Below are 26,082 nucleotides of genomic sequence, written 5' to 3' on the forward strand. Positions count from 1 at the left end.
CGGAGCTGCCAACTGATCACCACCTGGTGGTGAGTTGGATCCGATGGCGGGGGAGGAAGCTGGACAGACTCAGCAGACCCAAACATACTGTGACAGTCTGCTGGGAACGTTTGGCCGAATCCCCTGTCAGAGAGATCTTCAACTTCCACCTCCGGCAGAGCTTCGACCAGATCCTGAGGGAGTCTGGAGATACTGAGTCCGAGTGGACCATGTTCTCCACCTCCATTGTCAACGCGGCCACTCTGAGCTGTGGCCGTAAGGTCTCCGGTGCCTGTCGAAGCGGCAATCCTCGAACCCGGTGGTGGACACCGGAAGTAAGGGATGCCGTCAAGCTGAAGAAGGAGTCCTATCGGGCCTGGCTGGCATGTGGGACTCCTGAGGCAGCTGATGGGTACCGACAGGCCAAGCGGACTGCAGCCCGGGTGGTTGTCGAGGCAACAAATCGGGCTTGGGAGGAGTTCAATGAGGCCATGGAGAAGGACTATCGGTCGGCCTCGAAGAGATTATGGCAAACTGTCCGGCGCCTCAGGAGGGGGAAGCAGTGCCCTACCAACGCTGTTTACAGTGGAGGTGGGCAGCTGTTGACCTCGACTGGGAATATCATCGGACAGTGGAAGGAATACTTCGAGGATCTCCTCAATCCCGCCATCATGTCTTCCATTGAGGAAGCAGAGGCTGAGGGCTCGGAGGCAGACTCGTCCATCACCCGGGCTGAAGTCACCGAGGTAGTCAAGAAACTCCTCGGTGGCAAGGCACCGGGAGTGGATGAGATCCGCCCCGAGTACCTCAAGTCTTTGGATGTTGTGGGGCTGTCTTGGCTGACACGCCTTTGCAGCATCACGTGGCGGTCGGGGACAGTACCTTTGGACTGGCAGACTGGGGTGGTGGTCCCTCTTTTTAAGAAGGGGGACCGGAGGGTGTGCTCCAACTACAGGGGGATCACACTTCTCAGCCTCCCTGGGAAAGTCTATGCCAGGGTACTGGAGAGGAGAATACGGCCGATAGTAGAACCTCGGATTCAGGAGGAACAGTGTGGTTTTCGTCCCGGTCATGGAACACTGGACCAGCTCTATTCCCTCTCCAGGGTGCTGGAGGGTTCATGGGAGTTTGCCCAACCAATCCACATGTGCTATGTGGATTTGGAGAAGGCATTCGACTGTGTCCCTCGCGGCGTCCTGTGGAGGGTGCTCTGGGAGTACGGGGTCTGGGGCCCTTTGCTAAGGGCTGTCCGGTCCCTGTACGACTGGAACAGGAGCAGGAGCTTGGTTCACATTGCCGGCAGTAAGTCAGACTTGTTCCCGGTGCATGTTGGACTCCGGCAGGGCTGCCCTTTGTCGCCGGTTCTGTTCATAATTTTTATGGACAGAATTTCTAGGCGCAGCCAGGGGCCAGAGGGTGTCAGGTTTGGGGACCACACGATTTCATCTCTGCTCTTTGCGGACGATGTTGTGGTGCTGGCCCCATCAGACCAGGACCTTCAGCATGCACTGGGGCGGTTTACAGCCGAGTGTGAAGCGGCTGGGATGAGAATCAGCACCTCCAAATCCGAGGCCATGGTCCTCAGTCGGAAAAGGGTGGTTTGCCCGCTTCAGGTTGGTGGAGAGTTCCTGCCTCAAGTGGAGGAGTTCAAGTATCTTGGGGTCTTGTTCACGAGTGAGGGAAGGATGGAACGGGAGATTGACAGACGGATCAGTGCAGCTTCTGCAGTAATGCGGTCGATGTACCGGCCTGTCGTGGTGAAGAAAGAGATGAGCCGCAAGGCGAAGCTCTCGATTTACCGGTCAATCTACGTTCCTACTCTCACCTATGGTCATGAGCTGTGGGTCATGACCGAAAGGACAAGATCCCGGATACAGGTGGCTGAAATGAGCTTTCTCCGCAGGCTGGCTGGGCGATCCCTTAGAGATAGGGTGAGAAGCTCGGTCACTCGGGAGGAGCTCAGAGTAGAGCCGCTGCTCCTCCACATCAAGAGGGGCCAGCTGAGGTGGCTCGGGCATCTTTTCCGGATGCCTCCTGGATGCCTTCCCGGGAAGGTGTTCCGGGCATGTCCCACCGGGAGGAGACCCCGGGGAAGACCTAGGACACGCTGGAGGGTCTATGTTTCCCGGCTGGCCTGGGAATGCCTCGGTGTCCCCCCGGAAGAGCTGGAGGAAGTGTCTAGGGAGAGGGAAGTCTGGGCATCCCTGCTTAGACTGCTGCCCCCGCGACCCGGCCCTGGATAAGCGGAAGAAGATGGATGGATGGTGAAGTCAGTCTTAACCAAAACAATGCCAGTCTTAACCAAAACAATATCTCAAACGCTAGATGGCGCTAAACAGACTTTTACAGCCAAGTATGGGACCCTTCTACTCATGTTTCATATATACATTTAGGTAGATATTAAATATAATTAGCATGAAAAATTGGGTCACATGGATGTAGAAATATTATCACCCATATGCTAATTACGATGGATTAGGTGCTTCTGCAGATCTGTAATTCACGCCTTGAATATTTTGCTAATATTAAGTGTTTGTTTATACTTTATCGATAAATAGTGATTGAACAGACCGAGAATGTATATATGACTGTGTGCATGTGTGCGTATCTATAATAATAATTATTATTATTTTCAGAAGTCAATAATTACACTGCAAAAATGATTGTATAGGCTTGACTGTTTAACATAACACAAAGTTATATTTCCATGTGTAGATTATGCCTATAAAAACATCACATAATCAATGCTTCTTTAGCAAAGACTATCTATGAGTTTAATCAATCATACACAATGTATAATCATATAAAAGAAGCCAGGAAATTACAGTAATTCATACAAAGTTTAATAAAGCAATAAATAGTTTACTCAGTAAAAATAATTCTCAATATTATATGTTTGTTTGTTGAGCTGTAGAGATCCCTTGCAAGGTTTAATTTTTTAAATGAACAACACTACACCTGAGAGAAAGTTTAACATTTAGAAGACAGCCTCTTTTTTTGAATGCATTTATTCAGGAGACATGACTGTCATGATCTGGTAGAAGGAGATCATCCACTGTCAGACTCGTCTTGTGTCTGTACGGTGTCTCGTAGGGCAGCATACTGTGCCATGTTAGGCAATCCTGATGCTACACAACAGCTCAGAGCACTGCGGGAAATGGCCATTTTATTTGCATCAAACCTGTATAGAAAACAGATGCAATGAAGGAATGCAATGAAATATAGTATTAGATTTTTAGACTTATATTTATATCTAATGCAGTGTAAAATGATCTGTAAGATTCAGTGTTTGTGGAAATTACCATTCATCTGTCTTCTCATCGTAGCGCTCCACATCAGAGATGGTGTCGAATCCATTATAGCCTCCAACAGCAAACAACTGACCATTAACTACCTGGATTTTGAGGAAAGTAAAAAGGAAAATAAATAATGTACAGCTAATGTCTTAAACTTTACATTAATAAATCTTATTATAGATGCAACACTTAATTTAAACATAGTTAGAATGTTTTGACACACACATTGATCATCGAAGCCTTCTACAATCTTAGGGTGCAACTTTCCAATTTTTCTCAATTTGGAAGCAAAAAAAAAGTTCCCCATATTCATTATCATCAAATCATTTTTGTAATGTTATTTCATAGTTTCACCAGATACAGATATTAACTGTCCACATCTCACCTCAATGCCAAAGTTGCTGCGTGGGTTGTTCATTGATGCAACATCAGTCCAGATGTTAGAGAGCGGATTGTAGGCCTCCACACACCACAAATCACTGGCACCATCAAAACCACCAACCTTTAAATAAATACACTCTTTATTTATGTATTCTGTGCATTTGTATATGCACATCCATGCATGCATTTACAGAAGTGCAACCTTTAAACTGGGATTGTTCCATATTTCTGTATTTGTGTCATGGTTATCATAGTTAATTAAAACTATAAAACTGTGTTTAATACTCACAGCATACACTCGATCTGCATAAGCAATCACACCAACACCAGTGCGGCGGCTACTCATGGGAGCGATGAGAGTCCACTGGTTTGTTTCAGGGTTGAAGCTCTCAGCAGAGGAGAGATACTCGGTCCCAGTCGAACCACCACAGATATAAATCTGACAAACACAAAAATAACATGCATGATGTTTGTGCACAATCATCACAGACTGATCAGAAAACCAGTGTTTAAAACTCTCAGTCAATTTTATGATATTCCTTTCCATTTTAACACTATTCCTTATGCCATATCTCTATTTCACATTTCCTTCATGCTTTACAGGCATTAAGAGTCTCCAGCAGAAGAGTGTGGGATCATTGGTAAGTGCTCTTACCCTGCCCTGCAGTGAGGTGGCGCTGGCGTCACTCCTCTCTTCATTCATGGGTGCCATCATTGTCCACTGATTGGTGTTTGGATCGTAGCGCTCTACTGTTTTAAGCCGTTGTTGTCCATCAAAACCACCAATGGCATAAATGAGCCCGTCCACAACAGCAACACTAATAAAGCCTCGGCGTTCATACATGGGGGCCGCCTACAACACACCAAATACATCAGTGTGTGAACACACACCAATACACCATCTCAGTGCTTCTGTCCTATCAGTTGCAAATAAGTACATTATATTATATAAAGCTACAACAATTGCTGGAACACACAAAAACATGTATCATGGTTTTACCACTTTTAGACATGTAATACGGTAATACAGTGGTATTCTTTGAAGTAATGTGGAGTACAGCACATCATTCATCACTATGGTCCATATCAAAGTACAATCCGGTACCATCACTGTACCACAATACTGTTTTGTGAAGGAAGCTAAATTAAAGTTACATGTTGACCTACAGCATTACTCACCTCATGCCAAGTCTGAGTGATTAGACTGAATTTCCTCACGCTATTGAAATACTCCACATGGTCAAGACCACCAATACAGTAGACAAACTCATCCAGGACTGCTGTACCGTGATAGGCTCTGGGACGCTCATCCTCTTGAGTCACACTGACCCAGCAGTCTGCCTTTGCATCGTATGCCTCAATCTCATTGGTGGGATTGCTGTCGCTCCATCCTCCAATGGCCAATAGGATCGATGAGGGCAGACGTGGACGTGTCAGTTGATGCATGAGTTCTGAGTTGGTGGGTTCATCCATGTTGAGGTCAAACAAAGTCTTCATTGCATTGATGATAACAGGCATGCTGGCTTCATTCTCCATCACTAGTGCATTGCACTTCACATTATTGACGAAGTAGTCTGGTGTTATCAACCCCAATCGAACCTGAAGCACAAGGGAGAGTTTAGACTTTCAGAGACTGTTGCAAGACTGTTACTAAGCAGTTATATGGTGCTCAAAAATGGAAAATGATTTCCAAAATTACTCAAGATATTGTCTTGTTTTCTGAAAAATGTATCAAAATGAAGTGAGGTAATGCTTAAAACAAAAACATAAATTTGTCAGAAGGGGAAAAAAATAAACTTGTTTGGCATTTGAATTAAGATTATTTTTCTTACTGCATGCCAGGATTATTGTAGTTAAACTAAAACTAAAACCCTGAACTAAAAATAAAATTGAAAAATAAACTTTCACTGAAATTAAATATTTAAAAACTTAATATTAAATAGTTGTCAATAGTTGATTTAAATGATAGCAGAAAATGTATCTTGATTTAAGACTTTTAAGATATTTGTAATGAAAAACGAGACAAAAATCTCTGTTTTACCTTTGGCAGAAGCACGGCAATGTGTCGCCTCCTGTTTTCTGGTGCGTGATTAATCCAGTGGAGGACGGCTTCAAAAACCACCTCCTCCTGTCTGACATTCAGCTCATCCTCACCAATGATCTCCTCCAGCTGTTCCAGGGAGAGCTCCAGTAACTCCTCAGATACGCGCAGAACCTCCTCAAAGTGCTGCAGGATGTAGTGCTGTGCTTTACAGTGGAGCTTTGAGCAGGAGGAAACGTCCTCTGTAAACTTGCAGATGCCAATGCAGTTCTCTGGGCATAACTGTGACTCCAGGAACTGACAGCAGGAATCTACAAGACCTGAGACTGAGATCATCTCAGCCGCCACCAAGAGCTCCACCACATTCTCTTGAGTAATGAGCACAGATCTGGTGTATGCATACTGGATAATAAGAGGCATGATGTCTCTGGATATTCCTTGAATTTCACAGAAATGTTGTGCTGGGCTGCTGCAGTTGTTGGTGAAAAGAGCCCTGTGAACAAATTTGACAAAGAAATAGGCATTAATAATAAGCATATATAAAATAAGTTTTTGTTATTTACATTTTAGTTTCAGCCAAATATACTTAGAGAAACAGATTAGTTTCCTATATTAAATTTGAAATGCTGGGTAAAACTTCATTCATAGCCACTTCCAGAATTAAATTTCAAGAATATTTTTTTCCTAGATATCACAGTTACATTCATTTTTCTGGCAATACACTCATTCATTTTCATGCATTCTTATATTTGGAATTAGGCAGTTTCAACAGTATAATGTTGGCAGTGGAAATTCTGTATATAATTATAATCATTTCTTGGTAATTTGCGCACAATTGCAGTTCAAATGCTTCTTCTCACCTAAAGTAGGAGCTGCAGCCACACATGATGATCTTGTGCACTTGAAATTCTCTGTCATTGGACTTGATGATCATGTCAGTGTGTTCGCCCAGTAAACGTGCTTCATCAAACACGTCAAAGGCTGATGCTCTCATGTTCTCCATGTTCTCTCGGGACTGTAAATGTATTCAGTCTTCTCTCCTCAAACTCTGATTAAAGTCACCTCAGGATTTTGTCTTTGTGTGACTTTTGCTCAGGAGAGTTCTATAGAATGTCTCTGTGACATCATAGTTGTAGAGCTTGAATATATCTCTTCAGTTTCTTGGCCACATAATTATTATAGAGTTTTGTTTTATCGATTCCTTTTGAATGAAACATCTTCACAGTAACAAAGATATTAAAATTGATAAAAAAAAAAAAAAAGAACCCAGTGACAAATAAAATAAAGCATGGGATAATTAGTCATTTGAATATGCAATCATCCATTTTGATTGCACAACATACACACTAGTGAGTTTTTGACAGAAGGACAGATGTTTCTTGCGTGGAGTGACTGTGACCCCAAACAAGTTTACCAGAGGCCTGTATGAAGAGGATTGTTCTTCACAGATGTCATATTCCCATTCCATTTCAAGGTCACGCAGCATTAGGCCACATCTTGAGTGCAATGTCTTGCTTTTATTGGTTAAATCTGTACATTTAGAATTACTGCCATTATAAGTAAAATTACATATAAATAACCAAGCTGATTATTTTTTATTTTTTTTAGAATATTTACAACTGGAAATATTCAACAAACAAGACTTTGATCAGCCAATAAGACACTACGGCTGTATCTGAAAGTGTCCCTTATACTGTACCAGCAGTTCTCAACTGGTTTGGCCATGGACCCACATTTTCCCTTGGACATTAAGAAGTGACCCAATCATTTTTATTTTACGTTTTTCAGGAATTTGACCTAATATATATGATATTATCACGATATTGAAATAAGCGTTTTCAAACAATAACAGGTTTTATATATTTTTATATATATATATATGATTGCATATTCAAATGACTAATTATCCCATGCTTTATTTTATTTGTCACTGAATTCATTTTTTTAAATCAATTTTAATATCTTTGTTACTGTGAAGATGTTTCATTCAAAAGGAATCGATAAAACAAAACTCTATAATAATTATGTGGCCAAGAAACTGAAGAGATATATTCAAGCTCTACAACTATGATGTCACAGAGACATTCTATAGAACTCTCCTGAGCAAAAGTCCCACAAAGACTCAATCCTGAGGAGACTTTACTCAGAGTTTGAGGAGAGTAGACTGAGTACATTTACTGTCCCGAGAGAACATGGAGGACATGAGAGCAACAGCCTTTGACGTGTTTGATGAAGCACGTTTACTGGGCGAACACACTGACATGATCATCAAGTCCAATGACAGAGAATTTCAAGTGCACAAGATCATCATGTGTGGCTGCAGCTCCTACTTTAGGTGAGAAGAAGCATTTGAACTGCAATTGTGCGCAAATTACCAAGAAATTATTATAATTATATACAGAATTTCTACTGCCAACATTATACTGTTGAAACTGCCTAATTCCAAATATATGAATGCATGAAAATGAATGAGTGTATTGCCAGAGAAAAGAATGTAACTATTATATCTAGGAAAAAACATTCTTGAAATTTAATTCTGGAAGTGGCTATGAATGAAGTTTTACCCAGCATTTCAAATTTAATATAGGAAACTAATCTGTTTCTCTAAGTATATTTGGCTGAAATTAAAATGTAAATAACGAAAACTTATTTTATTTATGCTTATTATTAATGCCTGTATTTATTTGTCAAATTTGTTCACAGGGCTCTTTTCACCAACAACTGGAGCAGCCCAGCACAACATTTCTGTGAAATTCAAGGAATATCCCGAGACATCATGCCTCTTATTATCCAGTATGCGTACACCAGATCTGTGCTCATTACTCAAGAGAATGTGTTGGAGCTCCTGGTGGCGGCTGAGATGATCTCAGTCTCAGGTCTTGTAGATTCCTGCTGTCAGTTCCTGGAGTCAGAGTTATGCCCAGAGAACTGCATCGGCATCTGCAAGTTTACAGAGGACGTTTCCTCCTGCTCAAAGCTCCACTGTAAAGCACAGCACTACATCCTGCAGCACTTTGAGGAGGTCCTGCACGTATCTGAGGAGTTCCTGGAGCTCTCCCTGGAACAGCTGGAGGAGATCATTGATGAGGATGAGCTGAACGTCAGACAGGAGGAGGTGGTTTTTGAAGCCGTCCTCCACTGGATTAATCACGCACCAGAAAACAGGAGGCGACACATTGCCGTGCTTCTGCCAAAGGTAAAACAGAGATTTTTGTCTTGTTTTTCATTACGAATATCTTAAAAGTCTTAAATCAAGATACATTTTCTGCTATCATTTAAATTTTTGTCATTTTGTTTTGTTATTTTGTCATTTACATTTCTTTTTTGTTTAAATGTGTCTATAATTTACTAATTTTATTTCAGTTTGAAATGAAATAAAAATTAAAATGAGAAACTTGCCTTGACAACTATTTAATATTAAGTTTTTAAATTTTTAATTTCAGTGAAAGTTTATTTTTTAATTTTATTTTTAGTTCAGGGTTTTAGTTTTAGTTTAACTACAATAATCCTGGCATCCAGTAAGAAAAATAATCTTAATTCAAATGCCAAACAAGTTTATTTTTTTCCCCTTCTGACAAATTTATGTTTTTGTTTTAAGCATTAACTCACTTCATTTTGATACATTTTTCAGAAAACAAGACAATATCTTGAGTAATTTTGGAAATCATTTTCCATTTTTGAGCACCATATAACTGCTTAGTAACAGTCTTGCAACAGTCTCTGAAAGTCTAAACTCTCCCTTGTGCTTCAGGTTCGATTGGGGTTGATAACATCAGACTACTTCGTCAATAATGTAAAGTGCAATGCACTAGTGATGGAGAATGAAGCCAGCATGCCTGTTATCATCAATGCAATGAAGACTTTGTTTGACCTCAACATGGATGAATCCACCAACTCAGAACTCATGCATCAACTGACACGTCCACGTCTACCCTCATCGATCCTATTGGCCATCGGAGGATGGAGCGACAGCAATCCCACCAATGAGATTGAGGCATACGATGCAAAGGCAGACTGCTGGGTCAGTGTGACTCAAGAGGATGAGCGTCCCAGAGCCTATCTTGGTACAGCAGTCCTGGATGAGTTTGTCTACTGTATTGGTGGTCTTGACCATGTGGAGTATTTCAATAGCGTGAGGAAATTCAGTCTTATCACTCAGACTTGGCATGAGGTGAGTAATGTTGTAACTTTAATTTAGCTTCCTTCACAAAACAGTATTGTGGTACAGTGATGGTACCGGATTGTACTGTGATATGGACCATAGTGATGAATGATGTGCTGTACTCCACATTACTTCAAAGAATACCACTGTATTACCGTATTACATGTCTAAAAGTGGTAAAACCATGATACATTTTTTTTGTGTTCCAGCAATTGTTGTAGCTTTATATAATATAATGTACTTATTTGCAACTGATAGGACAGAACCACTGAGATGGTGTATTGGTGTGTGTTCACACACTGATGTATTTGGTGTGTTGTAGGCGGCCCCCATGTATGAACGCCGAGGTTATATTAGTGTCGCTGTTCTGGACGGGCTCATTTATGCCATTGGTGGTTTTGATGGACAACAACGGCTTAAAACAGTAGAGCGCTACGATCCAAACACCAATCAGTGGACAATGATGGCACCCATGAATGAAGAGAGGAGTGACGCCAGCGCCACCTCACTGCAGGGCAGGGTAAGAGCACTTACCCATGATCCCACACTCTTCTGCTGGAGACTCTTAATGCCTGTAAAGCATGAAGGAAATGTGAAATAGAGATATGGCATAAGGAATAGTGTTAAAATGGAAAGGAATATCATAAAATTGACTGAGAGTTTTAAACACTGCTTTTCTGATCAGTCTGTGATGATTGTGCACAAACATCATGCATGTTATTTTTGTGTTTGTCAGATTTATATCTGTGGTGGTTCGACTGGGACCGAGTATCTCTCCTCTGCTGAGAGCTTCAACCCTGAAACAAACCAGTGGACTCTCATCGCTCCCATGAGTAGCCGCCGCACTGGTGTTGGTGTGATCGCTTATGCAGATCGAGTGTATGCTGTGAGTATTAAACACAGTTTTATAGTTTTAATTAACTATGATAACCATGACACAAATACAGAAATATGGAACAATCCCAGTTTAAAGGTTGCACTTCTGTAAATGCATGCATGGATGTGCATATACAAATGCACAGAATACATAAATAAAAAGTGTATTTATTTAAAGGTTGGTGGTTTTGATGGTGCCAGTGATTTGTGGAGTGTGGAGGCCTACAATCCGCTCTCTAACATCTGGACTGATGTTGCATCAATGAACAACCCACGCAGCAACTTTGGCATTGAGGTGAGATGTGGACAGTTAATATCTGTATCTGGTCAATCTATGAAATAACATTACAAAAATGATTTGATGATAATGAATATGGGGGACTTTTTTTTGCTTCCAAATTGAGAAAAATTGGAAAGTTGCACCCTAAGATTGTAGAAGGCTTCGATGATCAATGTGTGTGTCAAAACATTCTAACTATGTTTAAATTAAGTGTTGCATCTATAATAAGATTTATTAATGTAAAGTTAAAGACATTAGCTGTACATTATTTATTTTACTTTTTACTTTCCTCAAAATCCAGGTAGTTAATGGTCAGTTGTTTGCTGTTGGAGGCTATAATGGATTCAACACCATCTCTGATGTGGAGCGCTACGATGAGAAGACAGATGAATGGTAATTTCCACAAACACTGAATCTTACAGATCATTTTACACTGCATTAGATATAAATATAAGTCTAAAAGTCTAATACAGACTATATTTCATTGCATTCCTTCATTGCATCTGTTTTCTATACAGGTTTGATGCAAATAAAATGGCCATTTCCCGCAGTGCTCTGAGCTGTTGTGTAGCATCAGGATTGCCTAACATGGCACAGTATGCTGCCCTACGAGACACCGTACAGACACAAGACGAGTCTGACAGAGAATGATCTCCTTCTACCAGATCTGACAGTCATGTCTCCTGAATAAATGCATTCAAAAAAAAAGAGGCTGTATTCTAAATGTTAAACTTTCTCTCAGGTGTAGTGTTGTTCATTTAAAAAATTAAACCTTGCAAGGGATCTCTACAGCTCAACAAACAAACATATAATATTGAGAATTATTTTTACTGAGTAAACTATTTATTGCTTTATTAAAACAAGACCAAACTTAGGTCTATATTCCAAAGCGTACCGCACGATATACGTCACCTTTTCTCATTAATATTCATTAAGCTAGCGACGGTTGCTAGGGGGGTCAAACTCGCGCGTGTCACTCATGCTAGACGCATGTAAACAGTTTACGGACGAGATGTCTACTGAGCTAAACCTGCTAACTCTGTCCGAGAATGATGTCCCCGGTGCCAAATTCACTGGTATAGAAGTAGAAGAACATACAAATATTCAATTGAAGAGATGGCTTGAGTGTAGAGGGCTGAAAAAGACGGGAAAAAGAGCCGACCTGATCCAGAGGTAGATTGTTATCGACAGAATTTCTCCCCCAAAAAACATCGCCTTACGCCACTGACAGTGACATTTTGCAGTTTCAACAAGCTATCTTTTACCACCCTATGTCCTGTCTGTCATATATACTATGTCCTCTGGTTGTCTTACGTCTGACAGTTGTTGGGGGTAATTTATATTATTATTATTAATGTATTTATTTTTTGTTTAGCGATCGCTATGCTACTTGGTCACAACCAACAACACTTAATTTTTAATTAATATCAAATCTAAATTCTCTCAATTATTTTACCCTCCCCCCTAAGGCTGTTTCCTTACTACAGAAAAAGTAAATCTGTCAGATCTAGGGCCTACCTGTAGCATGACCAGGCTTGCTAGAAAAAGGCAGAGGCTGAACATGTCTTACATATTTAAATAAGAGTATTTTAAGAAAGTAGGCCTACATATGACTTTTATGATAAATACATGTCATTCAAGGCAGTAGTAGCACCTACAAGTAATATATATATATACATATATATATATATATACATATATATATATATATATATATATATATACATACATACATACATACATACATATATATATATATATATATATATATAGAGAGAGAGAGAGAGAGAGAGTTATTCATTCATTCAAAATAATGTCTAGGGCGTAGACCCATCGTTCACATTTATCCCTCTAGGTTTTTGGCTTCGGGAAACGAATAAAGAATACATCCTTCATATGTGGACGGTCATAGTGTCTGGAGTCGTTTCTGCAAGTTCCATAGCAGCAGTGTTTACTCGGCATGTTCTTATTTGAGGGATAACCGGCAGAAAACAAGCAATACTAGCATGAATCATAAGCGAGCGCGCTTCTATGTTGACCCCCTTCCGGTTTACGTTGCTGACGTCACGCGGCCTTGCGGTCTAAAAATAGCACTCGTGCGGCACGCTATTAAGCCATTTAAGTTTGAATAGTGCATTTTGACGTCCATTCTCAAAAAGCGGGGTGACAGTTAAATTTGCTGATAACTTCTGGATTTGAAATACAAATAGTGAATATGTGTTTGTGGTACAGCCGCGGATCAGTTACGCACTGCAAACGCAGCATATGTGAAAGCACTATAGCGCTGCTGCTCCTGCACTGCACTGCAACACGTACCGCACACGCACAGCACACTCCATCTATTTTTTTCCTGTACCCATGTTAACAGGTTAGAGCTTTCACACTGCACGCGGATGCGGTCCGGCGATCCGTTCAGGTGCGGTGCGTATACAGCAGTGCTGCGATCGTTTCCGCATCGAGTCTATTTTTGCTGTGCTGCACGTGCTGAATTAAAGTGACAGCGCAATGCTTCGTGGTCAAAATGAACACAGATTGACCTGAAAATGTAGTAATTTCACCATAAATGTATTTAAAGGGATACTTCACCTCTGGAAAGATGAATGTGTATTTAAATTGGGTAATTTATGTAGTAGAAATGTGAAATTATTTTTGAATTTGGAGCCTTCTAGAATGAGAAAAGCCAGAAAATTTATTTTTGGCTCATGTGGATGAAAGACAACAACTCCCAGAATGCACTTGCTTCGCTGCCCTAGGAGGCCACTCCCAAGCCACGCCTACCGGTTAGAGAGCAGTTAAACAACAAAGCTAAGCTACTAGTGAGACTCCGTGACGAGTCTGCCCGGGATTTTGAGATCGCACAAAATGTCCGGGATTCGGCTTTTGCGCTCTACAGTCGCCATTCATTATGTTTACCGTGGCGAGCAGGACGAGGCTGACGGCCGCGGGAGAATGGCACGAGGCCGGTGGCGTCATTACTGAGACGCGCCGGGTCTCGCATCTCTCACGGAGGAGCGGGTATTTTCTTAGCAATGGTAAAACGCACATCAACCGATCACTTGTTTAGCGTTCATGTAAACACTACATTCAGATTCACCAATCGGAATGAATTCAGTTAGATTGAAACAAAAGGTGTGCATGTAAACAATGAATGGCGACTGCAGAAAGCAAAAGCCGAATCCCGGACATTTTGAACGATCTCCATGGCAGGACATGTACGGGGAAAAGAGGATGTATGGTAACCCCTCTACTGTCTATGTAACCCCTACTACTCACTTTCTCCACAGAATAAGAACCCGTTAGCTAAGCTTCCAAATAAAAGATGGCTGACACTGTTGTACATTCTGTGAGTGAGATCCCTCTATGGGCGGGTTGAAAACATGCGGGACAGCCCCTACTACTGGCTGTAGTCTTTAGCCTCTGGCCAAGAAAATCCTCCGATGACGCAAAATGACGATTTTTGCGTCATCAGAGGATTTTTTCCAGACAAAAAATACATAAATCTCTCGTCTCAGGGGGATATGAGGGAGGAAAGCACGGTAATTCGAAAATACTAGTTTTTCTACTGATACAAAGCTTAATGCTAAATCCGGAAGTATCTCTTTAGATTTCATGACTCGATTGTGTGAGGAATCTGAGAGACTCTTTAATGAAAGTGATGATCTGCATTATAAACAACAGTGGCTTCAGATCAACATTAAAACACTGATGGACAAGAGGAATGAGAACAGCACACGGGACACGGGTAATGATGTTTATGTTTAGGGTAAACTTATGTCAAGTAATGCGAGCAAATTTCATTTCCATCGAAATTTAACATACATGAGATCAAACAATTTACTAATGCTGATATGAACGTCAAAATTGGCTGCATATTATTCACATTTTCTTAAATCGGTTGATTTAATATAATTTTGACATGCAGTTAACTAGCATGTACAATATACATATATTTTAGAACATGATAAGTTTGTTTTGAGAGAGTAAATTTTCTGCCATGTATAAAATGTATTTTAGTATGCAAATACATTTCACAGTTAAATCTTCTACTTGTAATATTTATATAATAAAAAAAAAAGATAAACATTGTATCTTCTGTTCTTAATCTTCTGTGTTCCTCTAGATCTTCATGTTCTTCAGTGGAGGCACGGCTGTGCAGTTGAACGTCACTCTAATGGTCCAGTAATGTTTCTTCAAGGCTCTGATGAATACGCCTATGATGGCCAGACCTTGACCTTTGACCTCTCAATGCACTGGAAGCCTTTAGTCCTCGACCACGACATCATCTGGGACAGAGAATCAGTTTCCAGCCTGGAGAGGAAATGTGTGGAAACATTAACCAGATTCACTGAACTTCAGCGAGAGGGAAAGATCATCATGGAATGTGAGTTTACATCAGAATCTCTAGGGTTGATATTTGAATGCATTCTTTCATGCAGGTTTATTATTTTCATTGTCTGTCCTGCAGCTCGTCCTCGTGTTCACACTCTTGTAAAAGCGTCTGGATCTTCAGTCTCGTCTCTGCTGGTGTGTTTGGCCACAGGCTTCTACCCTAAACATGTGCAGATGGGGGGGGGGGGGGGGGGGCACCGAGGCATTCCCAGGCCAGCCGTGAGACATAGTCCCTCCAGCGTGTCCTAGGTCTTCCCCGGGGTCTCCTCCCGGTGGGACATGCCCGGAACACCTTCCCGGGAAGGTGTCCAGGAGGCATCTGAAACAGATCCCTGAGCCACCTCAGCTGGCCCCTCTCGATGTGGAGGAGCAGCGGCTCTACTCTGAGCTCTTCTAAAGGATCGCCCAGCTACCCTGCGGAGAAAGCTCATTTCGGCCGCCTGTATCTGGGATCTTGTCCTTTCGGTCATGACCCACAGCTCATGACCATAGGTGAGAGTAGGAACGTAGATTGACCGGTAAATCGAGAGCTTCGCCTTGCAGCTCAGCTCCTTCTTCACCACGACAGACCAGTACATCGACCGCATTACTGCAGAAGCTGCACCGATCCGTCTGTCAATCTCCCGTTCCATCCTTCCCTCACTCGTGAACAAGACTCCAAGATACTTGAACTCCTTCACTTGAGGCAGGGACTCTCCACCAACCTGAAGTGGGCAAGCCACCTTTTTCCGACTAAGAACCATGGCCTCGGATTTGAAGGTGCTGATTCTCATCCCAGCCGCTTCACACTCGGCTGCAAACCGCCCCAGTGCATGCTGAACGTCCCTGATGGGGCCAGCACGACAACATCATCCGCAAAGAGCAGAGATGAAATTGTGTGGTCTCCAAACCTGACACCCTCTGGCCCTTGGCTGCGCCTAGAAATTCTGTCCATAAAAATTATGAACAGAACCGGCGACAAAGGGCAGCCTTGCCGGAGTCCAACATGCACCAGGAACAAGTCTGACTTAGTGCCGGCAATGCGAACCAAGCTCTTGCTCCGGTCGTACAGGGACCGGATAGCCCTTAGCAAAGGGCCCCGTAGGCGCACACGACAGTGAGAAACCTATCCCCGACCCGAAGGTGCAGGGAAACGACCCTCTCGTCCACTGGGGTGAACTCCAACACATGGCGGCTGAGCTGGGGGGCTATAAGCAAACCTACACCAGCCCGCCACATCTCACCATGGGCAACTCCAGAGTGGTGAAGAGTCCATCCTCTCTCAAGGAGTGTGGTTCCAGAGCCCAAGCTGTGCGTGGAGGTGATCCCGACTATCTCTAGTTGGTACCTCTCAACCTCACGCACAATCTCAGGCTCCTTCCCCGCCAGAGAGGTGACGTTCCATGTCCCTAGAGCTAGATTCCGGACCCAATGGGGGAGGCCCGGCCACCAGGCGCTCTCATACGAGCCCCAACCCTGGGCCTGGCTCCAGGGTGGGGCCCCAGCTGCGCCATGCCGGGCGACGTCACGGTCCTCTGATTTAACGCCATCATAAACGGTTTTTTGAACCGCTCTTAATCTGACCCATCACCTAGGACCTGTTTGCCTTGGGAGACCCTACCAGGGGCATATAGCCCCGGACAACATAGCTCCCAGGGTCATTCGGGTACTCAAACCCCTCCACCATGGTAAGGTGGCAGTTCAAGGAGGGGACACTTCATTGTATGTGCTACATTTGATTTTGCACCAGTATAACTAAACTAGGGATGCACTGATACCAGTATCAGTATCAGGCTCGATACTGAGCTTGCGTACTCGTACTCGTACTCATAAAAAAAACTGCTCCGATACCAACAACCGATACCAGGCAGCGTTTGTACACTTGTGTCCAGAAAAAGAAACACTGACAACAGAGAGTATAATGGGGATATAAAAGAAGGCTGTCTATGAAGTAAATGTATCTAATTAGTGGAATATTAAACGAAATAGTAACGCCTATATAGCCATAGTGCGCGAGCTTCTCGAGCGCATCCCATTTTAACAGAAGTCAGTGGAAAGTTTGTAGTTCAGTCGGATGTCAATGGCAAAGAAAGCTTGTAGGCATGTAGCTTATTATTACATGTAATCTATATTATTAATATGATTCCTGTAAACACTGTGAAATATATCCATTTACTGCTCACATGAGCGACTGTAAATACAGTATATATAGTATACATAATGCTACAGTTGGTTACTTTTAGTAGGACTCTCAATACACGATATAGATGATTTCACGGAATAAAAGCAAACCTTTAAAGTTAATTTAAACTTCATGAAGTCTTTAAAAGTGTGTGTCTCTCATGTGTGTCAGGTTCATGCTGCCCTCTGCTGGTTACAATAAGAAGTCAATACAGTCTCAGTATGTTCCATTGATAAAAGCTCTTGAATGACACGAGACAAAGAAAGAAAACTATCACTTAATACAGTCTGGTTCAGTTCATCTCTGCTCCGATTAAGAGAAAACATTAAATCTACAGTAAAATCATTTAAACCGCTTATGAAAAGGTGCCTGTAAGCTACATGACAGCAGAAAGATAATTCTACTGTATACCGTAAAAAATACTTTTAGGCGAAACTAGAAAAAGATAATATTTTTACAATTGTTTATAGCACAAAAAAACCCTGCAAAAAATACATTTTGAATACATTGAATATAAGATTTTGCAGGCAACATGTCATACGAAAAAGAGTGCAATGTGCCGATAAAGTATTTTAGAGCTAATCAAAACTAGAAAAGTTGCCTTTCCAAATTTCACTAAATAATGCAACAGTTTATATATTACTCTAATGACTTTTACTGGGCTAGAAAACACTACTTTATTCCCTGGTATGTACAGGGTTTCCATGACTCAGTATGAGTCAGTAAAATAATAGAATAATAACATTAAAGTAACAGCCTGCAGTGTGCTGACTAAATTTAGTGTTTAGTTTCCTCAAAGTCGACATGAAACGGAAGTTGAGATAATCTTTTCTTCTCAATTGTGACAAACACTTCTGTAACAAGAACAAATGTGGGCGGGGCTTGACTTTGTCTGTGGGGAATTGATTGGATGATTGGATGGTGGTGGTTTGCTATTGGCTGATCTCATGTGAGTGACAGGTTGCTCCGCCCTCTTCATCAGAAAAGAGAAGAGATGCACACAAATTAAAAAAAGGCCTCAAAAAGGCTGCTCAGAAAAAGTTTAATTACAAGGAAACGGAGAGCAGGAGTGTGTTGGTGTAGGCATATATTGTTACGTAATATGGCCTTTATGTTTCCTGACCACATATCCTCATAACTCAGTGTCTGATGAAAGTTGTGAAAGCTGTGTTGACGGTGTGGAAACCTCCTATGACTGATGTTCAGGTGTCCACATACTCTTGGCACTGATGATGATGATGATGATGATGATGATGTAACATCTGATCCAACCAGAACAACCAATGAGCAACTGCGTGATCTTCTGACTGGAGTCACTGGTGTCTTTTCTGTCTTAAACTGAAAAACAGACAAACTGCTAATTTACACTCATTAAAAACTGCAGAAGTTCTCTTTTTATAACACCAATATCAAATAGAAAACTATTAAAATGTAAATTACTGACAGATTATTATTGTTATTTATCTTTAGTTGAAATGAACTGAAACATTACTGAGGTTTGGGAGTGAAATGTTTTTGGATCTGCAGCGTCCTGAAACAGAATAACAGCATTATATGTGTGTGTGTGTGTGTGTGTGTGTGTGTGTGTATACTGTATGCATATAAACACAAATAAGAAGGAAACTGTTCTTACTTGGCGGTGGTAACAGCAGGGCATTCTGGGTAATGGTGTTCTGATCGGTGTCTTCTCTCTCCATGGCTGGAAAAAACTAATTTCACATCCAATGTCTGTCTGACAAAAAATCTAATTACTGTAACATAAACCCATCTTACTGTAATAAATAAGATGTCATTGGTGTGTCTTAGAGTAATATAACTCTTAATATAGATCTCAGTTAGGAATAGGATGGCCAGTGATTGACTGTCAATATTTCATGCATGAAGAAGGCAGAATGTGATTTTGATTCAGATGTTCAGGTGAGTTTGTCTTTCTCTGTTGTTTCTCTGTTGTCATGTAGATGTGATCAGATTGAGTTATCATGTCAATAACAGACAAAAGCAGCAGTAAATTATTCTGTGTGTGTGTGATGTTATTATGTTTGTGGGCTTCAGGTTTATTGTGTGATTTGGGTGTTTTGGACCAGCTGGAAACTGATGATCGTCATTTACTAAAAGATGTATGTTTGCACCATAGTAATATTTCTTTGAATATTATAAAAAACAAACAAAACAAAAAACACGTATGTCCCGCAAGCGGAAGTGCTGTCGCGGAGTGGGAGGGGCTTGTGACTGGCATCACGTCACGTCCGCGCCAGAGCGAGGAACAGGAGTGTACGCGCAGTGAGTGCGAGCGCGAGAGGATGGAGGCCGCAGAGCAGCAGCGGAGCTCGAGTGACGGCGCGACCGCCAGAGGAGCGGGTGTCCCGGGCAGCGGAGGCGGAGCAGGGTCCGGAGGAAGCGCGGAAGGCGAGCGGGACAGAGATCGAGCCACTTTCGAGTGTAACATCTGCCTGGACACCGCCCGAGACGCGGTCATCAGCCTCTGCGGACACCTGTTCTGGTACAGCTGATCGATAATCGATCACCATCAATATCATAACAACAGTAGGAGTCTAAACAACACACACAGCGTGACAGTGAGAAAATGATTGACAGCGAGACCCTTTACCATAGCAACCAGACCTGCTTGTACTGATAATACCTGTAATTGTTATTAACTCAAGTAAATCTGCAGCAACACAAACACAACATGTCAAAGAACGACAGAGAGTGATTGACAGGGAAGAATCTGTTCTCATTAATTCACCATGGTAATCAATCACTTACTTCAGTTAATGTTATCATGTAGAAACTGGCATAGACTTATACATCAGATACACTGAATTTCCTTTAAAGTACATTACAACATCACTTAAATACCATGGTATACGAGTACAGTACCATAGTATTACTGAACCATGGTAACACCACAGTAAGGACATTTGTTGTTGGACATTGGTTGTTGTTACTATAGTAAAATTGTGGTAAACATGACTGAAATATTCAGAATGAGCACCTGCTGTATTATGCTATTATTTTGCCGTAGTAAAATCCCAGTATTTCTTGCTCTTCTATGGTGTTTTGGTGCAGTTGCTGGTGATTTATTTGTTTTGATTGACAGGGTTTAGTTTAAGAGTGGCTTTGCTGTGTGAAGCTCCTCATGACACATTCATATCTGAGAGTTTATAACATCGTAATGCCTGACATATGACATATTAGTCAGACAAATTAATTAATGAATCAATTGATTGACTGATTTTTAAATGGGACAGTTTATTGAACCTTTAGATGACATCTGAAGAAAGTTTGCATGTGTTTCATGCTTTTATGGCTCATATAGTGAGAATATGGAGGAAAAAAAAGCTCAATTTTATTCAGAGCCCCAAACTGAGCGAAAATATGCACTTTTTGCAGATGTTGATATTTATATGACCAAAAAGCAACATAATATGCATATTAATATCAATATCTCTTGATGAAATGCTTAGTTTTATAATCAAAGCTCTATAGTTTTGAAACATATAATCCAATGCAATACTTTTGAGAGATAAACTAATAAACCTTCCTCAAAAACCTGATGATCATATTTGATACTTTTATAATAAATGATGATCAAGTAAACCTGCTTCAGTCCAGATGAAATATTACTAACAATATCAAAGTTATTCTTGCGTTTCCTTGATAAATCAGCTCAGATTTGACACAGAAAGAAATTGTATGTTTGTACAATTATACTGAGAGACTTTTAGTGGATAAACGAGTCTGAACTATCAATCAGAGACAGAAGGACTGGAGGAGATTGAGATTTGATCATTTACAGGCCTTATTGATGTATTAAATATGATTCAGTAGGGCTAATGAAACGTGTCGTGTGTGTGTCAGTCATAAACGACAGATAGACATCAGAACAAACAAACACACTGTGTTCCTCACTCTATTATGCAAAGGCTTGATGAGTTAATGTGATTAAAGCGTGTTGTGTTCTGCTGAACTCTTCATGTGTGACCGCGAGTGTGTGTTCTGGAGATGTGTGTTTAGTGCCGTTAGCGTGAGATTATCAGGTTAATGAGAGATTAGACTCCACAGGAGGATTGAGGAGGAGTAAGAATAGATGCACACGTAACGCTGACCCCTGACCCCTGTTTGTGGGATTACGACCCTTCGTTCGTTGTGTTTGTGTTGTGGATTTGCAGATGTTGTGGATCGTGTTTGTGATTGTGTGCATGACAAACGTCTCTTAGTCTTTCAATATTTAGGCAACAAACAAACCCGCTGGTTCTAGAAGTGTTTTTTTCCATTCATTTCTCCCATAGGGATTTTAAAATAGTCTTTGTTAAAGCGTTATAAGCCATGAACTAAACCAATCAGATACGAGGAGAATCACAACACTACAAACTTATAAAAAAATATTTGAAAATCTGACAAAAATACAAAGACTGTGAACTTAATGGCTTTACTGAGGGAAAGAACTACAATCCCATGAAGCATTGCGATGGAGGAATATGAAACTACTCATTTACAGATGTTGATTATATATGTATAAAAACAAGATGTTTTAAGTTCATTGCAAAATATTCATATCTATTCAAATGTTCAAGTATTTTGAGTGTGTAAAGAGATCTCATTGGGAGTGGGCGGAGCTAAAGAGCTCTTTTGTCTCGACTCCTCTGATTGGTGGAATGTTCTGGGTCATCATGGGTAATGTAGTTTTTCACCAGGAATACCACTGTAAAACACGATTGTTTTAAATGAAACGGAAGCAGAAGAAGCAAACAGCATCGATTAACCACCTCGTGGCTCACAATGGGGCTGTCTTTAAAGGTTTATATATCACTATGGAGAAAATAAAAGAGTTTTTACTTCCGGACCCGGACTGTTGCGCTCTAGTGAGCGAGTCCTGGCACATTTCACCTCAATGAGGAATACATAAAATGTTGATAAAATTATTTAAAATAGGGTAAGTGTACCCATTAAGCCCATGTACCCTTTAAGCCCACTTTCAACTCTGAAGTCAAATTAAAAAAAGAGAAAATATTTTATGCTGCTTATTATTTTAACCAATCCAGTGATTTGTTACTTCCCTGGCATTTTTAATTGCATACCAATCACAATTGGCAATGTTGAGTTAGCCCCACCCATGTGCATGCTGTCTCAGGGGACCTCACACAAAGTCACCCCAAAACTTTGGTGTTTCGGGACCCTTCAGAAATCGACACATTTCTGCAATTTTCAGCCATTTCTTTGGAAATTACATTGATATTATGTCAAATAAGAGATAAATGTATTGTTTTTTGTGTATGAACAAATAGTACTTTATCATTTTATATCATTTTCTTTTAAATTGAAAGATGAGTTTTATTAGCTTGCGTTCAAAGCTAATCTCTTGGTCAAACCACTATTTTGAAATTGTTTTCATGGCAATTGAAACCCCTAAATGTATCCCCTAAAATTTAAAAAGACAAAATTTTTTTAATTTTTTTTTACTGTGATAATCTGCCAATTTGTTTGACGTTATTGTAATAAGAAATGTTTAAATAATTGTAAACTAAATACATTTTCATAGAAAAATTATCATGGTGCATGAAATATTATTAGTTCTAAAAATGCATGTAATGTTTTTATTATTATGTATTTTCTTTCCCGTGATATATTTCCTAGATTCACTGTATTTTATTTTCACAACTTATTGTAGCTTTTAATTTTCATGCCAAATAAATTCTAAGAAATAGGGAAATATGCAGATTTAAGCAGATATTACAGATAATAATAGACTATTTACTCCTGAGCGAGTGTAATTTTGTATAGCACAGGTTACATGAACTATGAGATTTTACATTTATGCATTTGGCAGACGCTTTTATCTGAAGCGACATGCATTGCATTTGATCGGTTAATGCATTCCCTGGGAGTCGAACCCATGACCTTGTGTTGCTAGCATCATGCTTCACTGTTTGAGCTACATGAATACTATTGGCTATTAAAACAATGTAAACGTATTAACTAATTTTTGACTTCTCTCTCTCTCTGTCTCTCCTGTTTGTCGTCTCGTGCAGTTGGCCTTGTCTTCATCAGGTGAGTGTGTGTGTGTGTGTGTGTGTGTGTGTGTGTGTTAGAGTAAATTGACACGCTGGTGTTCAGCGCATGAGTAGCACTTCACAGAAAGCAAACGAACGCTTGTACAGTATAGCAGATAACTAATATTATGGCTGACATTATACATTATATTACAGCTGTTCACACTGAGTGGGATTACATGCTTACAAATGATTAGATTATAGAATCTTAATAATGTACAGTAGAAACTGTTTAACACTTTTATAATCTGTCATAAGGAATAATGTACAGTCAGTCACTTTCCTATTTTATATATCTATATTTTTACTTTAGTGATACTTTTATTCATCAAAGGCGCATTACATTGATCAAAAGTTACAGTAAATCTATTAATAATGTTACATAAGATTCTGTTTCAAACAAATGCTTTCTTGTGTCTTGAGCATCAAATCATCATATTAGAGTGATTTGTGAAGGGTCATGTGACACTGAAGACTGGAGTAATGATGCTGAAAATTCAGCTTTGATCACAGGAATAAATAACACTTTACTGTATATTCACATAGAACACAGATATTTTACATTAGAATAATATTTCAGATTTTTACTGTATCTGTGATCAAATGAACGCAGCCCTGCTGAGCAGAAGAGACTCTCTCTGGTGTGTGTTTCAGTGGCTGGAGACGCGTCCCAGCAGGCAGCAGTGTCCCGTGTGTAAAGCAGGGATCAGTCGAGATAAAGTCATTCCTCTGTACGGCCGGGGCAGCACCAGCCAAGAAGACCCCAGGTACACTCACTAGTGCACTAACTAGTGTACTCACTCCCACTGCACACTGACTTACTCTGTTATACAGGCATCAGCATCGATTAGCATCTCAAACTGTAGTTTGCTACAATGTCACATGACCTTATTAAGTCACATGGTTAATCAGTGAGTGCAGTAGTTGTCATCTCAGAAATAAAAATATTAATTTGCATTTTTAATCTAGTTTTGTGTGAAGTGATCTTGGCTCTCTGATCAAATAATGAGTCAAGTAGGAGATATGTTTAATTTGTCACTGGATATGGAAGGTCAAGTCGAGAGCATTGCATTGTGGGTCTCTAACAGCATGTTATTCTGGCAAACGTACGTACAGGAGCTCATCCAGTTATTCCATGAGCGCAGAAAGTTCACACACTGCAGAAATAGCATGACATACAGAACATAAACTGATGTAGAGCTTTGGCTCACATGAAGGACTGAGAAATTAATGAATAATTAATGTTAATAAATAACCATCAAACCCAGGTTTGTCTGTAGCGCTGCACCAGGAGTTATTATAGTTCACTACAACTATTAAAACATTTGTGTAATCATTTCAATAAATCTGAAATGAAATGGAGAAGCGGAGTCAGTTGAGACTGTAGGTAATATTAATAATATTTCATTCTTATTTTTTTGTACGTGTTTGTTTAATACCCTGTTCCTGCTATAAAGGGATTCGTTACACTGTTTACTTCTGTGTTCTACTTTTATTGTAATGTGTATTTGCTTGCATGTGTTTATAATTTGAATAACAGCTGTCAGCGAGAACAAACCATTTATTTATTTATTTATTTATTTGCATTGTGCTTGAGAGAGAGTGTGTGTTTGTTGTGATTGTATCTTCAGGCTGATGGTTTTACTCATTTGAATATTGTGTGTGTGTGTGTGTGTGTGTGTTACAGATTGAAAACGCCACCTCGACCCCAGGGTCAAAGGACAGAGCCCGAGAGCAGAGGGGTGAGCGTCCTGACATCATTATGGTGTGGTTATGAATGTATTAATAATGTGATCATGTGATCTCTCTCTCTCAACAGTTTCAGGGTTTTGGCGACACAGGGTTTCACATGTCGTTTGGAATCGGTGCTTTTCCGTTCGGTTTCTTCACCACAGTCTTTAACGCCAACGACCCCTTCCACAGACCAGGCCAGTGTTGCGCTTTCTTCATGAGACGCTCCTGTTACAGGGGTCACGACATGAGTTGTTGGACCAGTAAAATATTAGTAAAACTCCATGTCATGACCCCTTTAAGGTTTTAATATTAGAGTTGATGTCAGGATTCGTGTATGCTCTGTCAAAGGTGTGTGTGTGTGTGGTTTCTAAAGCCTGTCTTCATCTGTGTGTGTGTGTTCAGATCCTCATTATGATCATCAAGGAAACGGCAATCCCAACAACGGCAACAACTGGCAGGACTCGCTCTTCCTCTTCCTGGCCATCTTCTTCTTCTTCTGGATGCTGAGTGTGTGAGTGTGTGAGTGTGTGAGTGTGTGAGTGTGTGAGTGTGTGAGTGTGTGAGTGTGTGAGTGCTTCAGATGATGGACAAGGACACTGTCTCGTGTGCGCTTTCAGAAGATGAACTCACTACCTGTCTGTCTGTGTCTCATATCCATATATACACACACACACACACACACACTCACACACACACTCACACACTCTACTCACACACTCACTCACACACT

General features: G+C 40.8%; 3 protein-coding genes across 5 annotated transcripts; 2 read left to right on the forward strand and 1 right to left on the reverse strand.

The window, feature by feature from the left end:
• Positions 1 to 3,027: 3,027 nt before the first annotated feature.
• Positions 3,028 to 6,700, reverse strand: LOC307163345 (kelch-like protein 10; the record flags this gene model as incomplete). The annotated part of the gene is made up of 8 exons (XM_079879377.1): positions 3,028 to 3,160; positions 3,282 to 3,373; positions 3,661 to 3,777; positions 3,946 to 4,095; positions 4,312 to 4,509; positions 4,836 to 5,279; positions 5,698 to 6,190; positions 6,558 to 6,700. 8 exons carry the CDS (start codon positions 6,698 to 6,700, stop codon positions 3,028 to 3,030), a joined length of 1,770 nt encoding a protein of 589 aa, XP_079735503.1.
• A 1,189-nt stretch (positions 6,701 to 7,889) lies between these two features.
• On the forward strand, positions 7,890 to 11,666 carry LOC307163346 (kelch-like protein 10; the record flags this gene model as incomplete). The annotated part of the gene is made up of 8 exons (XM_079879378.1): positions 7,890 to 8,032; positions 8,401 to 8,893; positions 9,449 to 9,868; positions 10,182 to 10,379; positions 10,596 to 10,745; positions 10,914 to 11,030; positions 11,317 to 11,408; positions 11,534 to 11,666. The coding sequence occupies 8 exons, from the start codon at positions 7,890 to 7,892 to the stop codon at positions 11,664 to 11,666; spliced, it is 1,746 nt and encodes a 581-aa protein (XP_079735504.1).
• An 8,115-nt stretch (positions 11,667 to 19,781) lies between these two features.
• Positions 19,782 to 25,990, forward strand: rnf5 (ring finger protein 5). 3 transcript variants are annotated; one of them, XM_079879790.1, is made up of 7 exons: positions 19,794 to 20,065; positions 23,598 to 23,616; positions 24,273 to 24,385; positions 25,306 to 25,360; positions 25,438 to 25,546; positions 25,755 to 25,856; positions 25,905 to 25,986. In XM_079879790.1, exons 1-7 carry the CDS (start codon positions 19,866 to 19,868, stop codon positions 25,913 to 25,915), a joined length of 609 nt encoding a protein of 202 aa, XP_079735916.1. In that variant the 5' UTR covers positions 19,794 to 19,865; the 3' UTR covers positions 25,916 to 25,986. The 3 variants fall into 3 exon arrangements, with proteins under 3 accessions (XP_079735918.1, XP_079735916.1, XP_079735917.1); XM_079879791.1 differs by having other exon boundaries at positions 25,889 to 25,947; XM_079879792.1 differs by having other exon boundaries at positions 19,782 to 20,065; positions 25,755 to 25,990.
• The last annotated feature ends 92 nt before the right edge of the window (positions 25,991 to 26,082 follow it).

Source organism: Squalius cephalus (genome assembly GCF_949319135.1).
Source record: "Squalius cephalus genome assembly, chromosome: 8".
Taxonomy (NCBI): domain Eukaryota; kingdom Metazoa; phylum Chordata; class Actinopteri; order Cypriniformes; family Leuciscidae; genus Squalius; species Squalius cephalus.